The sequence below is a fragment of the Wallemia mellicola genome, assembly GCF_000263375.1.
Source record: "Wallemia mellicola CBS 633.66 unplaced genomic scaffold WALSEscaffold_14, whole genome shotgun sequence".
Classification (NCBI taxonomy): domain Eukaryota; kingdom Fungi; phylum Basidiomycota; class Wallemiomycetes; order Wallemiales; family Wallemiaceae; genus Wallemia; species Wallemia mellicola.
Genome location: NW_006531971.1, coordinates 220,108 through 244,040, shown reverse-complemented (window position 1 = coordinate 244,040; position 23,933 = coordinate 220,108). Strand labels below are relative to the sequence as shown.

The 23,933-nt window shown below is 38.3% G+C and overlaps 14 protein-coding genes across 14 annotated transcripts; 6 read left to right on the top strand and 8 right to left on the bottom strand.

Annotated features, from left to right (window-relative positions):
- Window positions 1–270: 270 nt before the first annotated feature.
- WALSEDRAFT_60770 (hypothetical protein) lies at window positions 271–3,273 on the bottom strand. Its single transcript, XM_006959098.1, has 6 exons — window positions 2,347–3,273; window positions 2,209–2,293; window positions 2,086–2,161; window positions 1,921–2,036; window positions 726–1,874; window positions 271–676 (listed from the first exon to the last, which is right to left on the bottom strand). The coding sequence occupies exons 1-6, from the start codon at window positions 2,368–2,370 to the stop codon at window positions 282–284; spliced, it is 1,845 nt and encodes a 614-aa protein (XP_006959160.1). The 5' UTR covers window positions 2,371–3,273; the 3' UTR covers window positions 271–281.
- On the bottom strand, window positions 2,526–3,147 carry WALSEDRAFT_33099 (hypothetical protein). The gene has a single exon (XM_006959099.1). The coding sequence runs from the start codon at window positions 2,793–2,795 to the stop codon at window positions 2,559–2,561; it is 237 nt and encodes a 78-aa protein (XP_006959161.1). The 5' UTR covers window positions 2,796–3,147; the 3' UTR covers window positions 2,526–2,558.
- A 283-nt stretch (window positions 3,274–3,556) lies between the features above and the next one.
- On the bottom strand, window positions 3,557–5,470 carry WALSEDRAFT_33098 (Di-copper centre-containing protein). The gene is made up of 3 exons (XM_006959097.1): window positions 4,434–5,470; window positions 4,101–4,388; window positions 3,557–4,049 (listed from the first exon to the last, which is right to left on the bottom strand). The coding sequence occupies exons 1-3, from the start codon at window positions 4,870–4,872 to the stop codon at window positions 3,748–3,750; spliced, it is 1,029 nt and encodes a 342-aa protein (XP_006959159.1). The 5' UTR covers window positions 4,873–5,470; the 3' UTR covers window positions 3,557–3,747.
- WALSEDRAFT_60767 (glutathione S-transferase) lies at window positions 4,365–6,646 on the top strand. The gene has a single exon (XM_006959096.1). The coding sequence runs from the start codon at window positions 5,456–5,458 to the stop codon at window positions 6,137–6,139; it is 684 nt and encodes a 227-aa protein (XP_006959158.1). The 5' UTR covers window positions 4,365–5,455; the 3' UTR covers window positions 6,140–6,646.
- On the bottom strand, window positions 6,168–8,124 carry WALSEDRAFT_60765 (MFS general substrate transporter). The gene is made up of 2 exons (XM_006959095.1): window positions 6,692–8,124; window positions 6,168–6,646 (listed from the first exon to the last, which is right to left on the bottom strand). The coding sequence occupies exons 1-2, from the start codon at window positions 7,951–7,953 to the stop codon at window positions 6,247–6,249; spliced, it is 1,662 nt and encodes a 553-aa protein (XP_006959157.1). The 5' UTR covers window positions 7,954–8,124; the 3' UTR covers window positions 6,168–6,246.
- A 252-nt stretch (window positions 8,125–8,376) lies between these two features.
- On the bottom strand, window positions 8,377–11,996 carry WALSEDRAFT_60764 (MFS general substrate transporter). The gene is made up of 5 exons (XM_006959093.1): window positions 10,764–11,996; window positions 10,077–10,720; window positions 9,988–10,030; window positions 8,682–9,935; window positions 8,377–8,634 (listed from the first exon to the last, which is right to left on the bottom strand). Exons 1-2 carry the CDS (start codon window positions 11,990–11,992, stop codon window positions 10,384–10,386), a joined length of 1,566 nt encoding a protein of 521 aa, XP_006959155.1. The 5' UTR covers window positions 11,993–11,996; the 3' UTR covers window positions 8,377–8,634; window positions 8,682–9,935; window positions 9,988–10,030; window positions 10,077–10,383.
- Window positions 8,406–11,289, bottom strand: WALSEDRAFT_33094 (MFS general substrate transporter). Its single transcript, XM_006959094.1, has 4 exons — window positions 10,764–11,289; window positions 10,077–10,720; window positions 9,988–10,030; window positions 8,406–9,935 (listed from the first exon to the last, which is right to left on the bottom strand). The coding sequence occupies exon 4, from the start codon at window positions 9,926–9,928 to the stop codon at window positions 8,678–8,680; it is 1,251 nt and encodes a 416-aa protein (XP_006959156.1). The 5' UTR covers window positions 9,929–9,935; window positions 9,988–10,030; window positions 10,077–10,720; window positions 10,764–11,289; the 3' UTR covers window positions 8,406–8,677.
- A 207-nt stretch (window positions 11,997–12,203) lies between the features above and the next one.
- On the bottom strand, window positions 12,204–12,713 carry WALSEDRAFT_54900 (hypothetical protein). Its single transcript, XM_006959092.1, has 2 exons — window positions 12,481–12,713; window positions 12,204–12,437 (listed from the first exon to the last, which is right to left on the bottom strand). Exons 1-2 carry the CDS (start codon window positions 12,693–12,695, stop codon window positions 12,356–12,358), a joined length of 297 nt encoding a protein of 98 aa, XP_006959154.1. The 5' UTR covers window positions 12,696–12,713; the 3' UTR covers window positions 12,204–12,355.
- Window positions 12,714–13,423: 710 nt separating this feature from the next.
- Window positions 13,424–15,121, bottom strand: WALSEDRAFT_60763 (hypothetical protein). Its single transcript, XM_006959091.1, has one exon. It carries the CDS (start codon window positions 15,063–15,065, stop codon window positions 13,935–13,937), a length of 1,131 nt encoding a protein of 376 aa, XP_006959153.1. The 5' UTR covers window positions 15,066–15,121; the 3' UTR covers window positions 13,424–13,934.
- A 1,429-nt stretch (window positions 15,122–16,550) lies between these two features.
- Window positions 16,551–18,288, top strand: WALSEDRAFT_29338 (hypothetical protein; the record flags this gene model as incomplete). The annotated part of the gene is made up of 4 exons (XM_006959090.1): window positions 16,551–16,594; window positions 16,621–17,062; window positions 17,238–17,247; window positions 17,345–18,288. The coding sequence occupies 4 exons, from the start codon at window positions 16,551–16,553 to the stop codon at window positions 18,286–18,288; spliced, it is 1,440 nt and encodes a 479-aa protein (XP_006959152.1).
- Window positions 18,289–19,141: 853 nt separating this feature from the next.
- WALSEDRAFT_60762 (hypothetical protein) lies at window positions 19,142–19,686 on the top strand (the record flags this gene model as incomplete). Its single annotated transcript, XM_006959089.1, has 2 exons — window positions 19,142–19,367; window positions 19,414–19,686. Coding segments are annotated over exons 1-2 (474 nt in total), but the record flags the coding sequence as incomplete, so codon positions are not given.
- Window positions 19,687–19,838: 152 nt separating this feature from the next.
- WALSEDRAFT_60761 (hypothetical protein) lies at window positions 19,839–20,673 on the top strand. Its single transcript, XM_006959088.1, has 2 exons — window positions 19,839–20,156; window positions 20,201–20,673. The coding sequence occupies exons 1-2, from the start codon at window positions 19,898–19,900 to the stop codon at window positions 20,542–20,544; spliced, it is 603 nt and encodes a 200-aa protein (XP_006959150.1). The 5' UTR covers window positions 19,839–19,897; the 3' UTR covers window positions 20,545–20,673.
- Window positions 20,674–21,627: 954 nt separating this feature from the next.
- Window positions 21,628–22,317, top strand: WALSEDRAFT_60758 (hypothetical protein). The gene is made up of 2 exons (XM_006959087.1): window positions 21,628–21,807; window positions 21,852–22,317. The coding sequence occupies exons 1-2, from the start codon at window positions 21,765–21,767 to the stop codon at window positions 22,229–22,231; spliced, it is 423 nt and encodes a 140-aa protein (XP_006959149.1). The 5' UTR covers window positions 21,628–21,764; the 3' UTR covers window positions 22,232–22,317.
- Window positions 22,318–22,656: 339 nt separating this feature from the next.
- Window positions 22,657–23,620, top strand: WALSEDRAFT_60757 (hypothetical protein). The gene is made up of 2 exons (XM_006959086.1): window positions 22,657–23,346; window positions 23,392–23,620. Exons 1-2 carry the CDS (start codon window positions 22,882–22,884, stop codon window positions 23,554–23,556), a joined length of 630 nt encoding a protein of 209 aa, XP_006959148.1. The 5' UTR covers window positions 22,657–22,881; the 3' UTR covers window positions 23,557–23,620.
- The last annotated feature ends 313 nt before the right edge of the window (window positions 23,621–23,933 follow it).

The window sequence follows — 23,933 nt, the reverse complement described above, 5'->3', positions numbered from 1 at the left end:
AGTTCCTGTTATTATTATACCGTATGTCGTCGTCTGTGCGCATGATAAATTCGTATATGTACCTCTTTGGTGCTCTATAAGTAACATACAGTGGAAATCTCAGTGTGATTTAGTAAGCTAGATCTTCTTATTAATCGGTAAGTTATCCCACCTTTTGAATTCTTCATAAGAATACATTTTTTATTTTCTAGAAGCTGATCAACGAGGAACAAAGTGGAGGAGAGATAAATAAATAAAATAACAAGAAATGCATTATGTAGTCCTCTATATACAATAAACCACTAATCACTGGTTTGCTTTCCTTTATCATTACTGCTACTACTGTTGCTTCTACTAGCTTCTACTGTACTTTCACTATTTCTACGTCCTAAAAATTTACTGTTAATCCAGTCTCTGGTTCCAGGCTTATGATGGACGTGTAAAACAACCTTTTTCTTTGATTGTGTAGCTTTCTCTATATCTTGCTTTAACTTGACTTCGTATTCTGCTCTTTTCAGTGCCTCGTACTCTTTACCTACGCTACCTCCGACGTCTTTAAACTCATTTTCCATGTTATCTATGATGTCACTAGTGTTGCCTCTTTTGCCGATGTCCACTTCATGTACTTGCACATCAATGTCATCTTCATTTGAGTTATTGTTGATCGGTCTTTCTGTAATTAGATTGCTTCCCTCAACTAAAATATTTCATTAGCAGAGTCAAATAAAAATAATTGTAAGACCCACTCCATGACTGAACATTTCTTGTACCACCTTGATCATCTTTGCTAGTCTCACGACTGTCCTCTTTGCTGAAGGACTCTAGAGATCCCGCTTGAGCATTGAGTGTCGTTCCCACACGTCTACTTAAACTAAAGAAAGGTATACTGAGACCATGAACAAAAGTTGAGCAAAGCACTAAAAAAAATACTATCGGTTGAATAGTAACTGCTACCAACTCTGCTTGATTTGCTGGTTGTCCTTCTGGGTGTGGCAGTTGAATAGTAGCAAGTGCAGAGATGAAAACTGCTCCTACTCCAATTGGACCAAAGTACCCAGCGAAGAGTGCCTCCCTGAATGTTTTAATATCTGGCATCCACTTATAAAGCGCCAACATTGGTGGAATTCGCTTAACGATGAGAATGCATAGGGCTATTATAACTAGTCTCCAATTGGTAATACCACCTAGAGTTGGATCATTAAATTGATCAAAAGGAACGAGTGCACCGATAAAGATAAAACAAACGCTGTTAAAGAGCAGATCAACAATTGAAGAGAAGTTTGACTCTTCTGTTGCTTTGTTAAAGAAACCATCCCATGCGAAAGCTGTTCCACAACTGAAGGACGCGAGAAGATCATCAGAGCCCAATATCAAAGCAATACCAATACAGAGAAGTGTAAGTGAGACGTATTGGGCGACAAACGATTGTCTATCAATGAGGTTCCGCGATTCACAAAATTTCATTAACTTTCTTGCACCATAACCTATCAGTGCGCCTAAAAAGATACCCAAGGCTACTTCGTAAAGCCATGTGATTAGAAACCATTCTTCGACAGCATAGGGCGTGTCCATAGGCGATAGGAGAAGGTATATTCCGATGTATAAGAAAGGAAAAGCTGCACCATCATTGCATCCACTTTCACATGCGATGATATGCTTAATATGTGCTGGGATATGTTGTTCAGCGAACTTTCCACCAATAACCGCAGCAGCAAGGATAGGATCAGTTGGCGTGAGGGTTGCAGCGATAGTTAGAGAGCCTATGTAATCCAAGCCTGGGATGAGCGCATAAATAAATGCAGCAGAAATCACCCATCCAAATGCCATAATTGGACACAAAAGGAAAAATAAACTCTTCCAATGTCTCTTTACATACCGTCTGGGTAGTTCAACGCCTAAATTTGTTCAAAAGTTATGTCATTTTGATTGAAATTTCCTCACCGATAGCAAAAACGCCCAAAGCTAAAACGACCCGAGTGACTTCTAATATGAGCTCATTTATGGTTTCCTCTTCTGCGTTGTTGCCGTTCTCACCACCAAATTTCCTTGGGTCTATACTGGGGGATGTTTTAACATTTTGATAACATTCCAGAAAGTAAAACGCACACTGCTCCTACGTATGGTCCTATTATGATACCAAATATGGTGGAAGTTACGGCTTCACCGATGTATAATCGTTCCTCTAAATAGTTTGAATAAGCTGATAACTACGGTGAATCGGAAACGCACTGATGAAGAGAGACACCATCATGAATAGTGCTATATAAGCACCTAACAGTGCATACGCCAGGTGAGACGTATTTATCTCGAATGGCTATATATATCGTTAGCTTTCACTGCTCTGAGATTACAGATGTCATATCTAACCGAAAAGTTAGCCAAACCAGCCATTGTATTTCTAGCTGATGACGATACTGAAAATCATTCGACATTCCTCAGTTGCATCTTCAATGGTATTCCTGATATGATGGCATTGGAATGAATATATTTGAATGTAGATATAGATTATACGGACGGTAAGAAATGCATTTTACTTTGACATAATACGGGTATATTTATTTTCCTGTAATTATTCTTTATCATTTTACGTGTTCTAAGCCATCAGACAACACCGTCATCACTACTTTTAGTACTACATATGCAGATACGCCAATTGTTATTGCAAAGAATGGTACCATAGTTATAACTAGTAGCGTCTTACACATTCCGACTATTAATATTGCTAATACACTCTTATCTTCTTTCCCTTCTTTACTCCGTTTATCAGATTCTGTTGATTTGTCTAAGGATCGCTTTGCGACTTTATCTTGAACCATTTTGTATGTTATTTGCAGCTCTTGCTAGTACTTTTTCGAAAGACAACTTCTCAATTTTTACACGCAGTCGACAACCCTTCTGAAAAGAAGCGACAGGAACAAAAGCCTGTTATAATTTATCGAATAAAGATATAAACAGCAAGGATCTACGATATTTCTTGTACAATATCTCAGAATTTATTATCGGTCAACAAATTTTACCACCGGATGCAAAAAGTCAACTAGCTCGTATGATCATTATACCTTTTTTGGATTTCACTGAAATAAAAATCACCCTTATCGATCCCGAAATCGCCTACTTTTCATTAAAATTGCCTGTAATCAGAATATATCTCACATGGTATGTCTGTATCAACTTAAACATGTTAGCACAATTTATAACTATGACATACCTTTATGTTTGAAAAAGACAAATGGCAAATCATACTGTTTTCGTGTTACTACGTTGTTATCAATATGTAAACATACTCACTCTACCAGTTATTTTGTAGAGGTATTCGCGTATTTCTATTGCTTCCTCTTGATCATAATCTTCTAGACTGTATGTTATCAGTAATTGGCCTATAATGTGTTTCTTCTTACTCAATAAACGTCATTCCATTTCTAATATTCAGAAGGCTGATATTATCAAACACTGATGAACAGGCCGGCTATTCCAATTAATATAAGTCATGAAACTAGAGAATCCTTACTAAGTTACTATATCCGAATATAGCTATCAGGTTGTTATTTACGATACTCTATTTGATTGTTACTTAAATAATAAATTCGAGATAGCGTACATCTACAAAAGCAACGACTTCAGACATTCTCGTTAGACAAAGTGAAAGATGGAAGATACAATATTTTCAGCTTGCCGCTAAAGGTTGCATCGATCACACTAAAACCCTACCCTCTGATCATTAATAGATTCGATCACAAAATTAAACATGTATTAGTAGTGATGGATTATTTAGATATTCCAAGGACTGAGATCTTCATACGTATAACACAATGGCCATTCAGTTGTATTCATGACGTCCTTGACTTGTAGATCATCACTGTCTAGTGCACCCACCCCAGCGAATAACAGTGGATCTTCTAAAGTAGCAGGTAAGCCACTCCTTATACCAGACTCCCAATAGAAATCAGTGTTACCGGCGTATTTAAAGACATTCTCTTCATTGAGATTTTGCCAACTTGCCCAAACTCTGTCTACATTAGAATGATGCATGTAGAACAATGGATCATTAGGAGCTGTATTGTTTGCACCATCTATGAGGTATTTCGATAAGATTCGCTCTTACAAACGTAATATGAACTCACCAGTTGCCATATCACCAAAAACAGCGAGATGTATAGCTCCATGTGGACCTGGATAACCATAAGGATTGTATTGCTTTGGTGGAGACTCTACGGAGCTTGCAAACTCCTCGAAAATTTCAATCGTGGTTAAATTGTTCATATTGACAGGGTCATATCCACGTTGAGCATATGGACCTGGGCCATCAGACGGGTAAGTCTCAGAAAGCTTAAGATTTCTAGTCAACTGGTGGTTGAATGGAAAGTTTACTTCATAATTTGCAAAAGCACCATCAGTGATAATAGTAGAATCTGGTAATAATGAGCGACGAACGGTAATATATATTCCTAACTCACTATAAATGTTATCATAATCAAAGTCACCATAGCCTCCAAAACCGATAATAGGGTCACTGTCCCAAATGGCGGACTGAGTGAGATTTTGATAATCATTCTCCCAGCTCCAGTAAGGTAATGCGCCTTCGAATCCACATTCTTGTAATTCTTTGTGATACGCGTAAATGAACCAACGATGCCATGGTAAAAATCTGGCAACCCAATGAATAGCGTATCCTGGATATTGATGTACGAATGTGAAATCCTCGTGTAATGAAGCCTGTGTTTGACCATTGATAGATAATGAAGGCTTATCCATCATACACTTCACTGAGCTGATGTAGCTCGCCTTCTCTTCGTCATTGAGATTGTTCCAATCTCTCCTAACACTTATATTTTCGCAAGTTTGAGATAAGACACTATTGGCTAGTAAGGCGATTGCTAGCGACGTGTATTTCATTTGACTATCAAGGTTCTTAAGAATAAATTAGCCAGTTTGACCTTTAAATACCTCGGACTACCGTCTTGAAGGAATGTTATGATATGAATGAATCGGTGAGCTATTATCCCAAAAAAGACATTTTTTTGGCATGCACCAACTAGTCTTATCTTCAAAGATGCCCCACCCCGGCTTTTTACTCACAGACGGAATGTTATGATATGAACAAGCGGTGAGCTATTTATCCCATAAAACATTTCTGAGAATGCGCCAATTAGTCTGATCTTCAAAGATGACCCACTCCGGCTTTGAAGGTGCGCTTTGAAATGAATAAGTCGGTGTGAACTATATATCCCATGAGACATTCTTGACACAGGACCTGCTGCAGCACCATACGATCTATATCCTACAGAGTAGATATCAATAGAATGTAAAAGAAAGAATGCACTCACTGTCGGCTGCTTTTACTGATTACATAAGCTTAATAAGCTTAGTAAGACAGGTAAGCTTGCTGACTGGTAATCTTACGTCATCGAAGTCTATATAAGGATGTCCTTTTTTCCTTTTTCCTACATAACGAGAAACATCATTTAAACATACTATAATGTCACCACAAATTACACTTTATGCATGCACAGGTGGTCCTAACCCACCAAAGATCGCATTCTTGCTTGAAGAATTAGGAATCGATTATGAAGTTAAGATCTTACAATTTGGTGAAGGTGACGATAACAAGCCGGGAGTAAAGCATCCATCTTTTTTGAAGATCAATCCAAATGGTAGAGTACCAGCAATTGTAGACCACTCTAATGGTGATTTCGCTGTGTGGGAATCTGGCGCGATTCTGCAATACCTCGCTGAAACTAAAGGTGAAAAGTTTATCGGCACTGGTAAAGAAAAGTACGAAGTTCTTTCATGGTTGGCTTTCCAAATTTCAGGACATGGTCCAATGCAAGGACAAGTTAACTATTTCAAGCACTTCTTTAAGAATATTTGGGGTGAAGAGAGCTCTCCTACAGTCGTTAAGCGTTTCGAGACAGAAACCTACAGGGTTTTCAGCGTTCTTGAGACTCAGCTTGCATCTCAAAAGGCTGCTGGCAGTGATTATCTCGTTGGAAAGAACTATACAATTGCCGATATATCATTCCACGGATGGTTACGTACTGTCAGCTTTGCTGGTTTAGATTTGTCACCATATCCACATGTTAAAGCATGGGTAGACCGTAACGAAGCCAAGGAGAGCACAAAGAGAGCAAACAAGAAGATTGCGGATGCTGCTGCTGCTTAATTATGATCACAAACGAAACTTTTGTACTCGAAGATGTATTGCAATATAATGTTACAGAATGTATATTGAGTGATGATTAAATATGATATTAATGATTCCTATCCTGTCTAAGTTTTGTATTGTGTTGTATTGTTTGGATGTTGATTATCATAGCTGGCTCTCCCAGCCGCCATGTTCTGATGATGTTCCCTCGTAAGTCTAGCAGAGCGCTCACTTATCCATTCCTCTCTCTTGAGATCTTCCTCCGCCAATCTCTTCAGCTCAAGAGAGTATCTACTAGCGGCTCTAATTCGCGGACCATAGAAGTAGAAAACTGGTGGTATAAGCATCGACACTGTTGCAATTGCACCTAAAATAGCACTTGCGACTTTATAATCTACGTTTGTGTAGAAAAGATGAGTAATGAGTGCACATATACCGGCTATTATCTCTCTACAGAATGATTGACCAGTGACGGCAGAGCTAGCCAGACTAGCATATGATTCAATAGTGTAGTCACTAACGAAACTGTTCGGTTGTTAGTTGTATTGTTAAGAGCATAATTACACTAACATGAAGAGTATATGAGAAGCGAATCCGAATATTCCAACGCCGACTAATGGTAACCAATAGTTATATCCTGGCCGACCAGTAAAGGCGTACCAGTACAATGATAGTGGGAAGCATACCGCAGCTATGAAACCCCACATTAGCTTCATCTCTGGTGTATATGCGCCATGCTTTTTTGTGTAGTAATCTTGTGCTTTCAATTGAAAATAATAACAAGGTACTGCTATCAAGTTTCCAATCAGGATTGATAAATATAGAAGTGAATTATTTGGTGCTTCAATGCCAAATTGTGCAAATACTAACGGCATAGATTCTATCAGTAGATAAATCAATCCATAATTCATACCATCGTATAAGCTGAAAAAGAATATGATTGGTTCAGTGAACAACATCGCTACTGGCCTGAAAACTACCTCTCTGAGAAAAGTTTTGAGATCTTTCTTGTCACCCTCATAAATGGTCCAGGCGTTAGGGTTTTCTTTTTTACGTATCTTCTTAGTTCTGTTGATCAAAATGACGGATCCGCGAGTCTCTGGAACAAAAATTGCATATATAAGTGCGAGTGGTGCACCAACGATAATTTGGATCCAAAACGTCCACCTCCAGCCCAAATTGTCCAAGACGTACGCACCAATAATTGAGCCTAACATTAATGCTTCGCAGCTAAATGCCCATATATTAACCGCCCATAAACCAGCAGTTTCTCCACGCCATAGATCTGGAACTCCAGCTACGAAATTCAACATTGGTGAACCAAAAAATCCCGAAAGAAATCTGCATACTGCTATAGTTTCTACATTATGCGATAACGCCTGCGGAATAAAGAAAACGTAACAGAGAAACAACGAGGGAATTGCGACTAATTTGCGTCCATAATCTTCGCTTAATGATATCAAAAAAACTGGACCAATTGAGTAGCCAATCAGGTACGTGGCAATTGGTATTTTCATAACTATCGAACTTGTGCCAAACTCTTCTTGTATGGTTTCAGTCGCTGGTACGAATACTGTACTTCCACAGATAAGCCACCAAGTATTGAGCGCTATCATCGTGAATATAAACCATTTCCTAGGGCTACTATAATTGAATGGATTGGTTGGATCGCCTACTTCAAATAAAACCAAATCGTGCTCAGATTTATCTGCTGGGACGAAGTTGCATTCGCCACCTCCATTATCTGGCTTAGAATCCTCGGGTTTTTCTCCATTGTTCGAGCTACTACCTATCGTAGGACTACCCCGGTTTAATTCTATGGAAGATACCATCTGATACCCGTCCTATCGCTTATAAAGGAACAAAGTTACTCCTCTTGGCGGATGAGTCAGTAAAAAAATTAAAATTGGACTAAGATATTAAAAATTATCTATAAAAATGTGATAAAGATTCTGATTTCTTTTTTTTAGATTTTTGAAATTGTATTACGTCGCCGAAAGGAACAAACATCTTTCTTGGGAAAACAGTATCTTATAAAATTATGTATATTGCATTTGAATTATAACATACAATTCCAATCTAAACAATGTATTCTAAAAGTTTATCGTTCTATCTAAATGTAATTTATTTGCGTTATATTAATCTAATTCTCCGTGTTTAATTTTGCATTAATGTAATCTGGCTGGTATTTCGTCTCCTTCAATCTTGCTGAACGCTGCGTTATCCATTCCTCTCTCTTGCGATCTTCCTCTGCTAATCTCTTCAGCTCGAGAGAGTATCTACTAGCGGCTCTAATTCTAGGTCCATAAATATAAAAAATAGGTGGTATAAGCATCGATGCTGTTGCCATAGCCGCTAATATTACAGTTGCGATTGGATAATCTACACTTGTGTAGAAACGATGGGTGATCAATGCACACATAGCCGCTACGATCTCGCGACAGAATGACTGCCCAGTTACAGCAGAGCTAGCAAGACTAGCATATGATTCAATGGTGTAATCACTAACGAATCTATAGACTTGTCAGTTATTTTCTATCAGAAGGGTTGTCGCACTCACATGAATAGTATATGAGAAGCGAATCCGAAAATTCCAACACCAATCAATGGTAACCAATAGTTGTATTCCGGTCGACCAGTAAAGGCGTACCAGTATAGTGATAGGGGGAAGCATACGGCGCCCACGAAACCCCACATTAGCTTCATCTCTGGTGTATATGCGCCATGCTTTCTAGTGTAATAATCCTGTGCTTTCAATTGAAATTGATAACAGGGCAATGCTAAGAAATTTCCTGTTAAAATTGATAAATATAGAAGTGAATTGTTTGGTGCCTCAATACCAAATTGCTCGAAAACTAACGGCATAGATTCTATCAGCAAGTAAATCAGACCATAATTAAGACCGTCGTATAAGCTGAAGAAGAAAATAATAGGTTCAGTGAACAACATTGCTATTGGTCTGAAAACCACCTCTCTGAGTAGAGTTCTGAGATCTCTCTTATCACCCTCATAGATGGTCCAAGCATTAGGGTTCTCTTTTTTACGTATTTCTTTCGTTTTGTTTATTAATATCACAGAACCACGTGTCTCTGGTACGAATTTCGCGTAAACTAATGCAAGTGGTACACCAATGATAATTTGAATCCAAAGATTCCATCTCCATCCAAGGTTTTCGAGGGTATATGCCCCAATAATGGAGCCTAACATAATCGCTTCACAGCTGAATGACCAAAGATTTACTCCCCATAGCCCAGCGGTTTCATCACGCCATAAATCAGGAATTCCAGAAGCATAATTCAACAAAACCGAACCAAAGAAACCAGACAAAAACCTACATACTGCGATAGTTTCAACGTTTTGAGCCAAAGCCTGTGGTATGAAGAAGATATAACAAAGAATTAACGAAGGGATTGCGACAATTTTTCGACCGTAATCTTCACTCAAAGAAATTAGAAGAACCGGACCAAATGCACTTCCAACGAGATACATAGCTATCGGAACTTTCATAGCTATCGAACTTGTACCAAATTCTTCCTGTATTATTGGAGTTGCAGGGGCAAAAATCGTACTACCAGAAATTAACCACCAAGTGTTGATTGAAATAACAGTAAAAATAAACCACTTTTTGGTACTATTGTAGTTAAATGGATTTAAGGGATCTCCTACTTCGAAGAGTACTAGATCCTCTTCGGATTTACCGTTAGACGTGAAAGTATCACTTGGGTTGGCCGGCTTAAATTCATCTGTATTGTAGTAGAATGTTTCATCTTTCGGGCTATCTAGTACCTCCTCCAAAGAAGATTTCATCGCTGTAGTAAGCAAGTACACTAGTTTGCCGAAAAAACAGATCTAACCTAAATTTAAAGCTTGAAATATATTAATGGATCGGAGGACATATGAATATTTATGGTATTATTATAATTAAGTAAAACTCTATCTGTTAATATCTCACTAGAAGATTTTTAGCGAAATCAAACTCGCACTAAATAACATGATGTCACGAACAAGACTCAGTTTGTCTCACGCACTATCAGAAAATTTTTTGGTAGTTAAATCGATAGTTACTTTCTTTTATTATAATAAGTTCCAGTAATTTGCTTTATCAAAAAATCATAAGCATACAGTGCATGGTAGGTCTTAGAAATTAAGTATTTAACTTGTATCAATGGTCGTTTATTAGGCTATTGATTGATGATGATATTCAATTATAATTACAATAGGTTAGCGTACAACATCATTCCTCAATTTTACATGAATGCGGTTCAAACTCTATGTTTAATCTTGGTTAACTTTGCTGAACGTTCCGTTATCCATTCCTCCCTCTTACGGTCTTCCTCTGCTAATCTCTTTAATTCAAGGGAGTATCTACTAGCTGCTCTAATTCTAGGTCCATAGAAGTAGAAAATCGGAGGTAGAACCATAGAAATGGTTGCAATCGCAGCTAAAATGATACTTGCAATTGGATAATCCACATGCGTATAAAATAGATGGGTCACTAGTGCACACGTAGCGGCTATGATTTCTCTACATAATGACTGTCCAGTAACGGCAGAGCTAGCAAGACTTGCGTATGAGTCAATAGTGTAGTCGCTGACAAAACTATCAATGTGTTAGCGGTTTAAGCAAAACCGGTTTTGCTTACATGAAGAGAACATGTGAAGCAAATCCGAATACTCCAACTCCAACTGTGGGTAACCAATAATTATACTCTGGACGACCAGTGAAAGCGTACCAATATAACGACAAGGGAAAAAAGATGGCACCTACGAAACCCCACAAGAGTTTTATCTCTGGGGTGTACGAGCCGTGCTTTTTAGTGTAATAATTCTGTGCTTTTAGTTGAAAATGGTAGCATGGCACTGCTAAGAAGTTTCCAAGCAGGATTGACAAATATAAGAGCGAATTGTTTGGTGCCTCGATGCCGAATTGGGCAAAAACTAGCGGCATAGATTCTATAAACAAATAAATTAAACCATAGTTTAGCCCATCGTATAAGCTGAAAAATAAGACTATTGGTTCAGTGAAGAGCATCACAACTGGTCTAAGAACTACTTCTCTCATTATCGATTTTAAGTCTCTCTTGTCATCCTCATAGATTGTCCAGGCATTAGGGTTTTCCTTCTTACGTATTTCTTTCGTCTTGTTTATTAGTATCACAGAACCACGTGTTTCTGGTACAAATATTGCGTAAATTAATGCGAGTGGTGCACCAACGATAATCTGAATCCAGAAAGTCCACCTCCAACCGAGACCATCGAGGACATAAGCTCCAATGACTGAGCCTAGCATGATCGATTCGCAACTAAATGCCCAGATATTGACAGCCCATAGACCAGCAGTTTCTCCACGCCATAGATCTGGAACACCAGCTACAAAATTCATCATTGGTGAGGCAAAGAAACCAGATATAAATCTGCAAATGGCGATAGTTTCGACATTATTGGATAACGCTTGTGGAATGAAGAAAATATAGCAGAGTATCAATGAAGGAATCGCGACAATCTTGCGTCCATAATCTTCACTCAGAGAGATAAGGAAAACCGGACCAATTCCATTACCAATTAAATACATAGCTATCGGAACCTTCATAACTATCGAACCTGTACCGAACTCTTCTTCAATGACTGGCGTTGCGGGAACAAAAATTGTACTACCACAGATCAACCACCATGTGTTAAGTGAAATGACAGTAAAAATGAACCACTTTTTTAGACTGCTGTAGTTAAAAGGATTTGTAGGATCTCCTACTTCAAAAAGAACAACATCGTCTTCAGATTTACCATTTTGTTTTAGAGTTCTACTAGGATTAGATGATTTATATTCCTCTATTTCATTTTCATAACCCGTCTCCGTAGAACTTTCCTGTATCATTTCCATTGAAGGCAACATAACCATTATGGGAGAGTAATGTTACTTATGTTCGGAGATGATGATCACAAAATGTTTGACGAATTAAGTAGATTATTTTCTATACACTACTATGACCTTTTCATACTTGACAAGCATTGTTTCGGCTTACACGACACTAAATATTTTAGTATAAATCAAACACGCACTAAAATATATTAGTCAATGTGGAGGAATTTGAATGCCTAATGGATGAGATTAGAGGATCACAAATAATAAACCCTTATATTTCTCAATGCTTTTGTTGCCTTTATATTCAATACATGTAAAGATACGATCGACACGATTCATACAAGAAGGACGATAAATCCATAAGGAATATATGCGTCAAATGATACGCTCTGTGACTTCCTCGCAAAATATGTTATACTTTATGCTGTACAACGTGCTCTGAAGTTCAAATACCTGGCTGGAGGGTGTTAGAAGCACAATTTATCGGCAGATCGACTCACTGATTGAGAAATAATCTCTCTTCCTCAAGGTATTCTTTGGATTTCTTGAGAAGATACACCTCCTCTTGTAGCTGTGTTATAATACGCTGACGGGCCCTAAAGTTGGCAACATTTTGACGATTGCGTTCTTTACGTGACTGTTTGCTCGTTTGGTTTCCAGTCAATAGAGTATCTTGCTTCTGGCCAGCAGAAGCTATTTCTAGATTGTCCTGCATTCTTCACGCTGGGTATCGTGGGGGTAAGGTCGAAAATAGGCATCTTTTATAGAAGGAACAGATGCACCTCTGGATTCCCCATTCGAGGGTCCTAGATACGGCGTTCTGGAATTCTATCCAGGGATGTCACTCAAGTTGGCTTATAATAGTCAACACCGATGATCCTTCGGATGTATTTGAATATATATGTATTTAGAAACTAGTGCTGCATATCTTGTTGCTTTGGTAAATAGGCAAGTGAAAGGTCACACATCTGATAGGTAACTATCTACATTGAATAATACATAATGTAATGGAAAGGAACGAAATCGCTCTATAATAATTCTCTGAATGTAAGACCCCGCTGCGGTGTAATCATATTATTCGAATGCGGGTTTGAGGCCTTCTCTTCCCATCATCGAAATTTGAGCTTCCCTCTTTAATTCCTCGCTCTTGCCTTTCAGCTAGTCATTCTCATTTGCAGCGATTTCGTCTTGTATTGCTGATGTAATCTCAATCTGCTTCAAATTATGAATTATTGTAAGTAAAGTGTACGGAACAGACATTAATCTCAAATTACTATTAACTTATTGCTTATTAGTATATATAATTTATATTTCCCTTTATTTTAGGAAATTTTCAAAAACATTGTTTGTTCAAACGATGCTTACGTTATACTTCAAGATTCTTTCGGAAATGAAATTTACTCATAAACTCGTTAAGGAAGAATGTTGATATTTTATTAATTAATACACTTTATAAATTTATATCTATAAAGAGTAAAGATAAAGGAATTTCACGCATATTACGTAATCTAGTTAATGGCAGTTTGAAATATGTTCCTAAGAGGTGAAAACTGAAACTACGGATATTTTGATTTCATAAGAAGTTTCTTTGACTTATCGTAATCTTCAAGGTCTACCAAAGTCCTTTCAAATTGTAAGACAAAATTTATAGCAGAGAGTGTATTATCAAGTATTAATATGTTGCTGGCCTATTATGGTGGATGAAGTGTTCTTCTCACGAAGTAAGTATTAGCTTGCGTATATAGAAAACTCCTATGTTCATTATAGCTTAATCATGGATGAAGCATATAATTGTCTAATTACATATAAACCAATGTATTTTTAAACAGCCAAATATACTTGTTATCTGGCTTCTTTTTATGTCGTCCCAGCGTTCCTGGCATCCAACAAAGTTTTCACTTGTTGTAAAGCATGTGAAATTATCCTCACGAGAGTATTTACTGTTACATACGTCCTATGCTGTACCAGTATCTGGATTTTGAGCTGTCAGCAACTCAATTTTACCGTTTCTGTTTAGAGTGTTCCATGGTAGGTCAAAATAGACACAACCTATAACAGTCCCATGAATTGTTAGAGTTCCCAAAACAAAATTTTCAGGATTATTTGCGTTGTATATAGCTCCTGAATGAGATTGTTGTAAGAACGGATCCTTGTTAGGCTCATAACAAGTATATCTCAAACCATAAGCACCTGCTCTCCCATCACGTCGCTTGGATTTGACTGATAAATTAGACTTTCGAAATAACACAAGTATCTGATGACCATATCCATTACTATCGCCTATCTTCTGATACTGGTGATGGCTGTTTTCACTACCCATCAACTGCCATGCTGATATATCACTATCCATACCCTTACCACTTAAATTTACGTGCTGTTTCAAAGCGTCTCGAGCCCCAATTTCTCTTTCATGAGTTGATGCATTGTTTGCTGTCTGAGTCATTCCTTTTGTGGGAAATGGGGAAGTGGAGTAACCTAGCCCAGTAGCTACAAATAAAGCAATAAACCCAGTAGCGGTCATTTCCCAGTCATTTCGGTATACTCCAAAAGAAGAAGTGAGTGTACCTATACCTGTGAGTATGACGTGGGCAACTAGACCAGTTGCTAAGCGCGCTGCTTGGTAGCTAACGAGTAATGTGTTCATTCGCGGATAAGAAGCTCTGGTCAATATAGCTTTCCCTGCTAAATCGCTAGCTAAAGAATTATCTCCGTTGTGATAATTTTCTTCTGAAGCAGATTGACCCGTCATATAAATAGTATAATTAAGTTTCGGTTGACCGACTTCTTGTAAATATTCGTCCAAGGTTGTTTGATTTATAGTATGCATTTCGTTAACCCAGCAAGCACCGTCTGGCTGGAAATCATCTGATATAAGCCCAACTGTAGTCACTTGGTTTTGCAATACACTACAAGCAGTAGGTTTTCGTAAATTTTCGGCTACCTCTGGTCTGACAAGAAGAATACGGGTAACTGTCAAGTGAACCAAAACCACTATAATTAAGGATAGGATGCATATCGAAAGTGCCAACATTGCATCACTCGAAATAATCACCTGTTTATCGACAAGTGCGACTAAATCAAGCATTTGAATTAAAAAGTTCCAATGCCTTTGAGGGGTATTCTGTCCGCAAAAGCAGTCGTCCGCAAAGAAGGTAACCTTGAAAGGAACCCTTTCTTGTTTTATCGGGGAACACGCAAGTTTAAAAGGTCCGACATGCATTTGTGTTATCGTACATAAAAAAATACTTTATCAGTATGTCTCGAAGAATCTTGTGATGGACTATTTAAAATCATCAATGGTAATTAGTTTTGAATAGTGAATACATGTCACAAAGACAACAGAAAAAAAAAATAACTTAGAAGACTAATGATGAAAAAGTGCGATCTGAAAATACTAATCACAAGTGATTAGAAACCCGATAGCAGAGTATGTCTGATAGAATGATTTTATTATGCTCCGTCTTCCATTCAAAGAGTAGGTTTTCCATAAAAAAACGATCAGTTAAAAATGCAAAAATGAAATCATTCATATGTACATTATCTAACACTTATTTTCACTTCTAATCGCGTTATCCGCTTTCATAATCTTATGTAAGCTGCGTAAAAGGGTATATATAGGATTTCACAACTAGCAAAGTATCCCTTCTTTTCTAGACTGTTGGAAATTTAGCAGTATTAGTCTGAGTTGTCTGTCTATTTGGAATGGCATAGTAGAAAAATGTTTGCTGTTTTCATTTACGAAGAGCCATACGCCTCTGTACTATTAATAATACTCTATCCAATCTATGCTTCTATGATACTCGAAATCTATTTGCTTATTTTATCTGTCCTGAAGAGTGGAAAGAATGTAAAATTGCTTGTTAATAAGACGCATAAACAAATTAAGGGTAACTCGTTTACCGCAGTGCGCAAAAAAAATACCTCTATCCTTGTATCTTAACAAATATCTATAACGTCTCTATGTTAATTCTGTTAATTCTTACAATTAGTAAGACACATATAAATAGAGCAATGCTTCATAGTTTATCCTGAAAACAAGTAAAGTGATTGCATAAATGAATGTTATGTACCTGCTTTTTGTTGCAATTGCATGATATGCCGAAGAGGCGCTAACATCGCATGATACCATTTTAAACCGAAGCAGAAATATAACTAATTATTTATCTTGAAACGTGTTTATCAATTGAATTTATTTATCAAGTTCTATCTGGTAAGCCTACTGATGATGTCATCAGAAGATAAAAGGTGGAAATGTAATATACGAGGGCTTTCAGGTTTCGCGTAACACTAATCAGTCAATTATTTATTACTTGATTCAAAATGTATGTTTTCTTCAAATAAAATTAAAATAAAAAATGTAGTTATATTATGTTGTAGTGAGATATTACGTGAGTATTGGAAAATATCAGGAAACACACTTGTAAGTTCAACGGTTCGTGCTTCTCACTTGACTATCATCTGATGTCAGTAGATATCGACTACAGCAAGCTAGATCAAACGCTAGCGGATAGTTTATTAAAAATATTGAATGAGAGATTAGAAGATCTAAATAAACCGTCTATACTCGGACATGTTGAGTTTACAAACTTGGATTGGTAGGCGAGATTTCGACAGGTATCATAATCTTATGGTATATATAGGGGTGAAATTCCACCAGATATTGAATTAGAAGAAATTGGAGACCTATCCGAGGATTTCAACGAAAGTGAGGATGAGGATGACGACAACAGGGAGGATACAACTGAGGAAGCTACAAAAAGACCTTCAACGATACCGAATATGCAAATAGGACTTAGAATTACCCATGAATCTGATATCAGACTTACCTTATTGACGAATTTACTGATAAATTTCCCATCACCGGGATTCATGAGTTTACCAGTTAAATTGACAGTACGGGGGATTGTATTACATAGTAAAGCAACCATTGGTATAGATAGCAAAAAGCGACAGCTGCACTTCTGCCTGGTAGAGCCACACGAGGAGGAAGACGACGACGATGAAGAGGTAGAAACGCATATATTGCAATCACTAATAGTGGAAAGTGAGATTGGTGATGTTGATAGGCATACACTCAAGAATGTACGGAAAGTAGAAAATTTTATATTAGACTATCTTCGTAATTTATTGTCAAATGAGATAGTATGGCCAAACTATCATACATTTATATTAGAATAATTAATTTTTTACAGATTTTAAAAATTTATTCTCGAGAAGCCCTGCGAGGGGAGAATAACGCTAGACTGCAACCGTCAAGCTTCAGCTAAGTAAGTAGCGCAAATAATAGGAAAATAATAGCAGAAATGCTTAAAATTCTCCTACCAAGTAATTAGAAATCAATGTACTAACCTCTTACCTTTCTAGGATGCCATTCAGTAAATTTTATTTTAGCAAAAAACTACTCAGCTAACCTTCATACAGTCAAGGAAGCCAAGAACAACGCTTACTTCTCACGTTACCAAGTCAAGTACCGTAGACGTCGTGAAGGAAAGACTGACTTCTACGCTCGTAAGCGTCTTGTTACTCAAGCCAAGAACAAGTACAACGCACCAAAGTACAGACTTGTTGTTAGATTCACTAACAAGGACATTATCTGTCAAATTGTTTCCTCAAAGATCCAAGGTGATGTTGTCTTGACTCACGCTAGAGCTCGTGAACTTCCAAAGTACGGTATCAAGCACGGTCTCACTTCATGGTCAGCTGCTTACGCTGTTGGTCTCCTTGTTGCCAGAAGAGCACTCACCAAGCTTGGCTTAGCTGACAAGTACGAAGGTGATGCTGAAGCTACCGGTGAATACAGCCTCACTGAACCACTCGGTGATGACGAACCAAGACCATTCAAGGTCTTCTTGGATGTCGGTTTGAAGCGTACCTCAACCGGTTCAAGAGTTTTCGGTGCTCTTAAGGGTGCTTCAGATGGTGGTCTCTACGTTCCACACTCAGAAAACAGATTCCCAGGTTACGATATCGAATCAAAGGAATTAGACCCAGAAATCTTGCAAAAGTACATTGTCGGTGGTCACATTGCTGAATACATGGAGGAACTCGAAGAAGAAGATGAAGAGAGATTCAAGAAGCAATTCTCTACCTACCTTGAAGACGGTGTTGGCTCAGACGACATCGAAGAAATCTACACTTCAGCTCACGAAAAGATCCGTGAGAACCCAGAGTTCCAAAAGAGCACTGTAGCCTCCGAGAAGGACTGGAAATCAATCTCCCAAGGCTACAAGGCCAAGAAGCTCACCAAGTCACAAAGAGATACTGCTATTGCTCAACGTATCGAAGCCTTCCAATCTCAACAAGAGTAAATTTTTTGCTCAGTTTGACGGTGCACTTTTATACATTAGCTATTTTGAGCTTTAAATATTGTGTTGTGAATCTGCGTGAAAGATAGTGAGATGTAAATTCAGGGAGATGTTGACTTTCCACGAGCATAAATATGTTCGACTTTTATATTGTCTTTCTACTTGCACAAGTAGCTTTATGGTTGTAGTATCCAGATGAGGTCAAACAGGTATGGGAAACATTCTTGCAAATATTTTGAATTCGTATCATTTATCATTAATTAGTTTTATCTGATTGAAGCTCGTCAGATTTTAGATGTTTAAATTGTAAGTAGGATGCATCTTTCGAAAACTCAAATATCATATGACAATACCAACTAGTCTGAATAGAAACAAAAATTACATTTTGATACAAACAATGAGAACAGCTAACAATTCGCTCCTTAGGCGAGATGATCGATGTCTTATCAACCTTGCCTTTGTATAAAACTCATCATCGCTTTCAAACCGTCGTTTGAAAGAAGTATGGTTGTTACATGTATGCTATCATATCCTTTAGTGGCATTCTCATCCACCGATAGTGCAACTTAATTATCATTTCCTGGAAATTATATACTCCAAATAATGCGGTGTATAGATTAGATAATAAAACGGTGATTCGCGTGACCAGAAAAATGAACAATGATTACATCAGAAGAGTCATAATCATTTCTTAAACTATGTTATATAAAGTGAAAATTGAAGTGCCATGATCGATAAATGCATATGTAGTTATTTGGGAATGTTTGAAGACCCTGAACACGAGCTGTGTCACATAATGACGCTCGTGATGTCGACAATCTGCCATTTCCGTAAAACATCGATGATAAGCGCGCAAGAAATATACACATTTAAGAAAAAGATGTTATGTTCATCGTATGAAGTGTACAAAGGAAGTTCACTCAAAATGGCACGATCTCGGAGTGAGAAGCCACTTATGGAAGTCAATCTGAGCTCATTATCAAAGAAGAATATGGCAGTATTTGAGCAATCGCAAAAGACACCCGCTGTTTACGCTCGTCGTCAGCGCTTTACAGGTAAATCGAGATACGAGATGGCGACGGGTATGTCTTGAATTCCCCTCTCGTATCTGCTAACTTACACCGGAAGGTGAAAAAACAGCACAATTGGAAAGAGAAAACTTCGGTAGTAAAAATCGGGTTTTCTCACTACCAGACGGTACGCGTTGTAAGGCTATCCAGCGTGGAAGATCTTTTGTAGTTTCGGATACCAAGACCGGAGAAACACTGGCAACATTCGGTAAAAGTGTGTGGTCGTTGAGAAAACATGGTGTTCTGCGCATGTGCGCAATTGAACGCGATAATACGTCTGCCACCTTTATATTCATGGCTGTGGTGATTCTCATACGTTCTGACAAAAGACGCAAATCAAATATAGGCTAATATGATCTTATTACTAAAGAACTACTATATGTAATATTTAATCAAGATATGACATAATAATATTTTACTGGCCTGAAACCTTCGTACTTAATGTCACGTACGATCAAACATTTGTAGTTTAGAAAAGCCGAGCTGTGCGAATATTCAAAAGCTGTGCCTTGACGAACTAAGTGATAAAAGTCCGAGCGTATATGGCTTGGCTTACAACAATGAAGATAGACTCGCAAGGGATATATACATTCAAGAGAAAGACACTCTCTTCATCATTTGATGTGTACAAAGGAAGTACACTCAGTGGCGCACGCGAGCAAGGAAATAGACCTGTGATGAACGTAGATATCAGCTCAATATCGAGTGAAATGCTCGTACGTGAGCTGCCCAGTATGAAATCGATAGTGACAGCACGTCGTCGTCGCTGGACGGGCAAAGGTTATTACGACGTCACAGTAGGTAAGTCTGTCTATAAATATTATACCCTTCTCTCATTCTTTAAGGTGGGAGAACCACAAGCCTTGAGCGTTCGAGTGTATGGAGCCAAAAGCGATCATTTAAGTTGCTGAATGGTACATCATGTCTAGCAAACCGCAAAAGTTTTGCTCATTCAGCGAGCTTTGTCATCACAAACCAGAGAACGGGGAATACACTCGCCACTTTCGAGAACTGTAGTTGGGCGATGAGTAAACATGGTGTTTTACGTCTGCATGCACCTGAACTAGACGACGATAATATCGCTGTACTTTTCATGGCAATCATTATTATGGTACGTCTTGAGAGAGATAGGAGACAAGCAGCAGCCAGCGGAGGCGGAGGCGGCGGCGGTGGTGGCGGTGGATGCTAGTATGCACTGACGCAGATACCACTCTTTTTAATTATTTTGTAATGTTTTGATATCCTGCGATGACGACATAGCTGTTGCTCTATCGAAGCAAGATTTACACTGACGTACATGTGTATACATATATCTTTAGATTATGCTTGACAGTGATTGTTTTGGTTTGCAAGGATTCTTGAACTTCTTGATCGATTATAAGTGGTTCTATTGACATAGCTTTACAGCAACTTCGACAGATAATATAGGGTTCTGATTATATAATATGAAGTAATGAATGAGCTCTATTACGCGTATTAGACATATAGACTCTCGGGACTTATGGTAATTAGCTGTATGTATCTCAAAACAGTTTCAAACACACTAAACAATGCGGTATATCACTTATCTATGAGCTACATATAAGGGACTACTCTTGGCGAGTCACACAATAATGGAAGCAGTTCATTTATATACATAGGATACATTTCGTTTTCAAGTGTGATGTTCGTGCGAGCATTTACGGCTATGAAAATGTCAGTAACAGCTTGTCTTCGACGTTTAGAAGATAAAAAGAAGTACTGAGTTGCCAATTGGTAAGCTAAGTACATTGTTTATGCCTTCCTCAAACATTTTAGGCGGGAGACGGGTAACCTCCACAATGCAAGTCTTATGAGTCGAAAGCGTGTGATTGAACTATTAGATGACACTCCGTGCATCTTAGAGCATAAGACCTACCCCGCGCTGGTATTTATATCATATCAATCGAAAGACCTGACAATGCGCTAATCCTTTAAAAAATTTCGTGTTAAATGATAAGCACTCACAATGTATTACGTTTTAAAGAGTCTGCATCAAATGCTGATGATATCTCCGTACTCTTCATGCCATCACGTCTATGATCCGTTTAGAAGAGATCGAAGAGCACTGGTAGCATCAGTAGCAGATGGAGGCGCTGATGACCATCAACAAATAATTCGATACAATAGCAGCTTGCAAATTTGATATCAGTTGGTGATAACACGATGACGACATGCTGTGTCACAACTAAGACACCCCTGAAAACATCCGAATCAATTATCAATATGGACTATCACGGTGAATACATATTAAAGGCCCAGAAATATAAATCAAATTTACTACTCTACAAGAAAAACGCAGAAAAACCAACATTTCAGATAGATACGAATTCATGGAGAGCTAAATTTACCCTTATAGAGTTACCCAACAATGTACTTTCACATGCAAAAATGCGTAAATGGACACTCAGTAGAGTCTATGATGTGACAATAGGTGAGTGTGGAATATTCACATCTTCCATCCACTCACGGCCGTAGATGGTGAGACAATGAGCGTGTACCGCGACAATAATGAAGACTCGCAACGATCGTTCAAACTCCCCGATGAGACACAATGTATCGCCTCACGATACGGTTACGGAGCGGGAAGTCGTTATAAAATCACAAGCTTGCCCGATGAGACGATCTTAGCGAGTTTTGAACCAGGAAAAGGGTCGTCAATAATCGGGCGTCTTAGCCTTGACACAAGGGGACTTGACAATCGAAGTTCTATAGCGCTCCTGACAGTAATGTCGATAATGTTACGAATAGGAACAGAGTCGACACGTACTGCGGCAAACGGGACAACTCCTATGATGATGGTGATGTTGGCTGGTGGTAGTGCCGGTGGTGCCGGTGGTTGCGGCGGTAGCTGTTAGATATATCCTGATAATTCCTCAGTTACGTTTGACAGCACCCTTTCTTGTCTACAAATTTTTTTTAACTTTGCAATGCATATATTAAATGTCTCAAGAATAAAAATAAAACCACTCGGTTGTACTTAAGGGCTGGACTTGGCAGGCTCTTCCGGGGACACCCTTGCATGGAGATACTCCCGTTTGTGCTTTTTTATGTTTCTACATGAGAATGATCAGAAAATAATAACCAATGGTAGGTCTATTACAAATCAGAAACTTCCGTCCGCCAATGACGTATATGCTCAGTACAATAACTTTAATTTACCTGACATCTGACAGTTTGAAGGGCGACAGTATAAAATTTAATTGCCAAATAGTATACAAAATAAATTGAGTATTTTTACGCACCTCGCTAAAAAGTATTAGAGACGTCACCAGCGACCCTTCCCGTTTTGTCTACCGATTGCTAGATTAATTAACCCTCGCTTAAATCACATACGCAGGTCCGCGAGTCATGGGCAAAGTAACAATGTACCACTTTTGGGCTCTCACAGCCAACATTTAAAAACCTCCTTGACATTTCACACCATCAGTTTTTTATAAGACACTAAAAGAGAATTTGCAAGATCACACATATTGCACAGAAGGTATAACAAATAACACAAACTCAAATGAAAATCTTGAAGAGCCTTCCAACGAGCTACTCAATCTATAAAGCAAAATGCGACGGAGAGGTTGAGGTATTCGATAAACGTCACCCAGCACACTGGATGCTCAGGACTAGGAGTGGAGGTAACAAGACGAGTTTGGTTGATCAAACAGAACGTCTCTACGTGTGCGCTAAACAACATGGGTTTGACTACGAAGTACACCTCTCTACAGCAAAAGCGAACCTCGACAGGGACAGTTACTTGAATAAACTCAGTTACCTATTTATATTACCTTCAGGAGTTAGGTGTCAAGTAAAATCGCAAGATTTTACCCAGTTTGAAGTCCTCAACATCGAGAATGACGCTTTATTGGCCGTTTATCAGAAAAATAAGCATGGCATGCATTTCCACAAACACGATAGTCTGAAATTATACGGAGAACTAACAGATCATGACAAGTTACTTCTCATTATGGTGTGTCTCTTAGTGAGTTGGCTGTTCCTGACCCAGTTTCTTATCTAACCAATACAGATGGGTCGCATAGAGAGACAAACAAAACCACAACAAAGTCACCTCAAGCAGCTCCTTACAGCGAGTTCATCCAATGGTTCACTAGCATCGATCACTTCCCTTACCTCAAAACATTCGCATAACCCCGAGAAAAGCGCATTCCGTGATAAATTATTGCATTTGTAAAAGTTTGTAATTATAGTCTACTGTACAATAACATATCTACCTCATTTCATGGTCTCCTTTAGTTCTTATCTCGTATTGCTGCCGATGTGGAATGTTTGTAAGTCTAAACAAGCGGGCTTTTTGAAAGAATTATCCTACTTACAGCAAGAAGTTCACATGAAAAGCAAGTATCATAAAAAATTGCACCTAAATTGCGAGGAAATCAGATGCTATGCTGTACTCAATTCGGCTGCATTAGTAGAGCCATGGTTGAGTTGAAGTCAAATGCGCTCTTTACAATAAAGAAAGACGCGAGAAATAGAGGAGTGTTTGATTTTTATCAGGGGGAGTCTCAGGTATCAGCTTTACGAATCAAGTGTGATTGGTGTAGCGTGAAC

Excerpts from the sequence above, each read along its gene's own strand:
- WALSEDRAFT_60761 (XM_006959088.1), top strand. The coding sequence starts at position 19,898 with ATGGCTTGGCTTACAACAATGAAGATAGACTCGCAAGGGATATATACA. Across the intron at positions 20,157-20,200 it reads TTATTACGACGTCACAGTAG|GTGGGAGAACCACAAGCCTT; the intron begins GTAAGTCTGTCT and ends TCATTCTTTAAG.
- WALSEDRAFT_33098 (XM_006959097.1), bottom strand. The coding sequence starts at position 4,872 with ATGAAATACACGTCGCTAGCAATCGCCTTACTAGCCAATAGTGTCTTA. Across the intron at positions 4,389-4,433 it reads TGATTATGATAACATTTATA|ATTCTACTATTATCACTGAT; the intron begins GTGAGTTAGGAA and ends CATTATTACCAG. Across the intron at positions 4,050-4,100 it reads TTTTGGTGATATGGCAACTG|ATGGTGCAAACAATACAGCT; the intron begins GTGAGTTCATAT and ends AATACCTCATAG.
- WALSEDRAFT_54900 (XM_006959092.1), bottom strand. The coding sequence starts at position 12,695 with ATGCAGGACAATCTAGAAATAGCTTCTGCTGGCCAGAAGCAAGATACT. Across the intron at positions 12,438-12,480 it reads GAGAGATTATTTCTCAATCA|CCAGGTATTTGAACTTCAGA; the intron begins GTGAGTCGATCT and ends AACACCCTCCAG.
- WALSEDRAFT_60757 (XM_006959086.1), top strand. The coding sequence starts at position 22,882 with ATGAAAATCTTGAAGAGCCTTCCAACGAGCTACTCAATCTATAAAGCA. Across the intron at positions 23,347-23,391 it reads TCATTATGGTGTGTCTCTTA|ATGGGTCGCATAGAGAGACA; the intron begins GTGAGTTGGCTG and ends TAACCAATACAG.
- WALSEDRAFT_60767 (XM_006959096.1), top strand. The coding sequence starts at position 5,456 with ATGTCACCACAAATTACACTTTATGCATGCACAGGTGGTCCTAACCCA.
- WALSEDRAFT_33099 (XM_006959099.1), bottom strand. The coding sequence starts at position 2,795 with ATGGTTCAAGATAAAGTCGCAAAGCGATCCTTAGACAAATCAACAGAA.
- WALSEDRAFT_60758 (XM_006959087.1), top strand. The coding sequence starts at position 21,765 with ATGCGTAAATGGACACTCAGTAGAGTCTATGATGTGACAATAG. Across the intron at positions 21,808-21,851 it reads AGTCTATGATGTGACAATAG|ATGGTGAGACAATGAGCGTG; the intron begins GTGAGTGTGGAA and ends TCACGGCCGTAG.
- WALSEDRAFT_60770 (XM_006959098.1), bottom strand. The coding sequence starts at position 2,370 with ATGGCTGGTTTGGCTAACTTTTCG. Across the intron at positions 2,162-2,208 it reads GATGGTGTCTCTCTTCATCA|AGGAACGATTATACATCGGT; the intron begins GTGCGTTTCCGA and ends CAAACTATTTAG. Across the intron at positions 1,875-1,920 it reads TTTGGGCGTTTTTGCTATCG|GCGTTGAACTACCCAGACGG; the intron begins GTGAGGAAATTT and ends GAACAAATTTAG.
- WALSEDRAFT_33094 (XM_006959094.1), bottom strand. The coding sequence starts at position 9,928 with ATGAAATCTTCTTTGGAGGAGGTACTAGATAGCCCGAAAGATGAAACA.
- WALSEDRAFT_60765 (XM_006959095.1), bottom strand. The coding sequence starts at position 7,953 with ATGGTATCTTCCATAGAATTAAACCGGGGTAGTCCTACGATAGGTAGT. Across the intron at positions 6,647-6,691 it reads GCTTCTCATATACTCTTCAT|TTTCGTTAGTGACTACACTA; the intron begins GTTAGTGTAATT and ends ACAACCGAACAG.
- WALSEDRAFT_60764 (XM_006959093.1), bottom strand. The coding sequence starts at position 11,992 with ATGATACAGGAAAGTTCTACGGAGACGGGTTATGAAAATGAAATAGAG. Across the intron at positions 10,721-10,763 it reads GCTTCACATGTTCTCTTCAT|TTTTGTCAGCGACTACACTA; the intron begins GTAAGCAAAACC and ends ACACATTGATAG.
- WALSEDRAFT_60763 (XM_006959091.1), bottom strand. The coding sequence starts at position 15,065 with ATGCTTGATTTAGTCGCACTTGTCGATAAACAGGTGATTATTTCGAGT.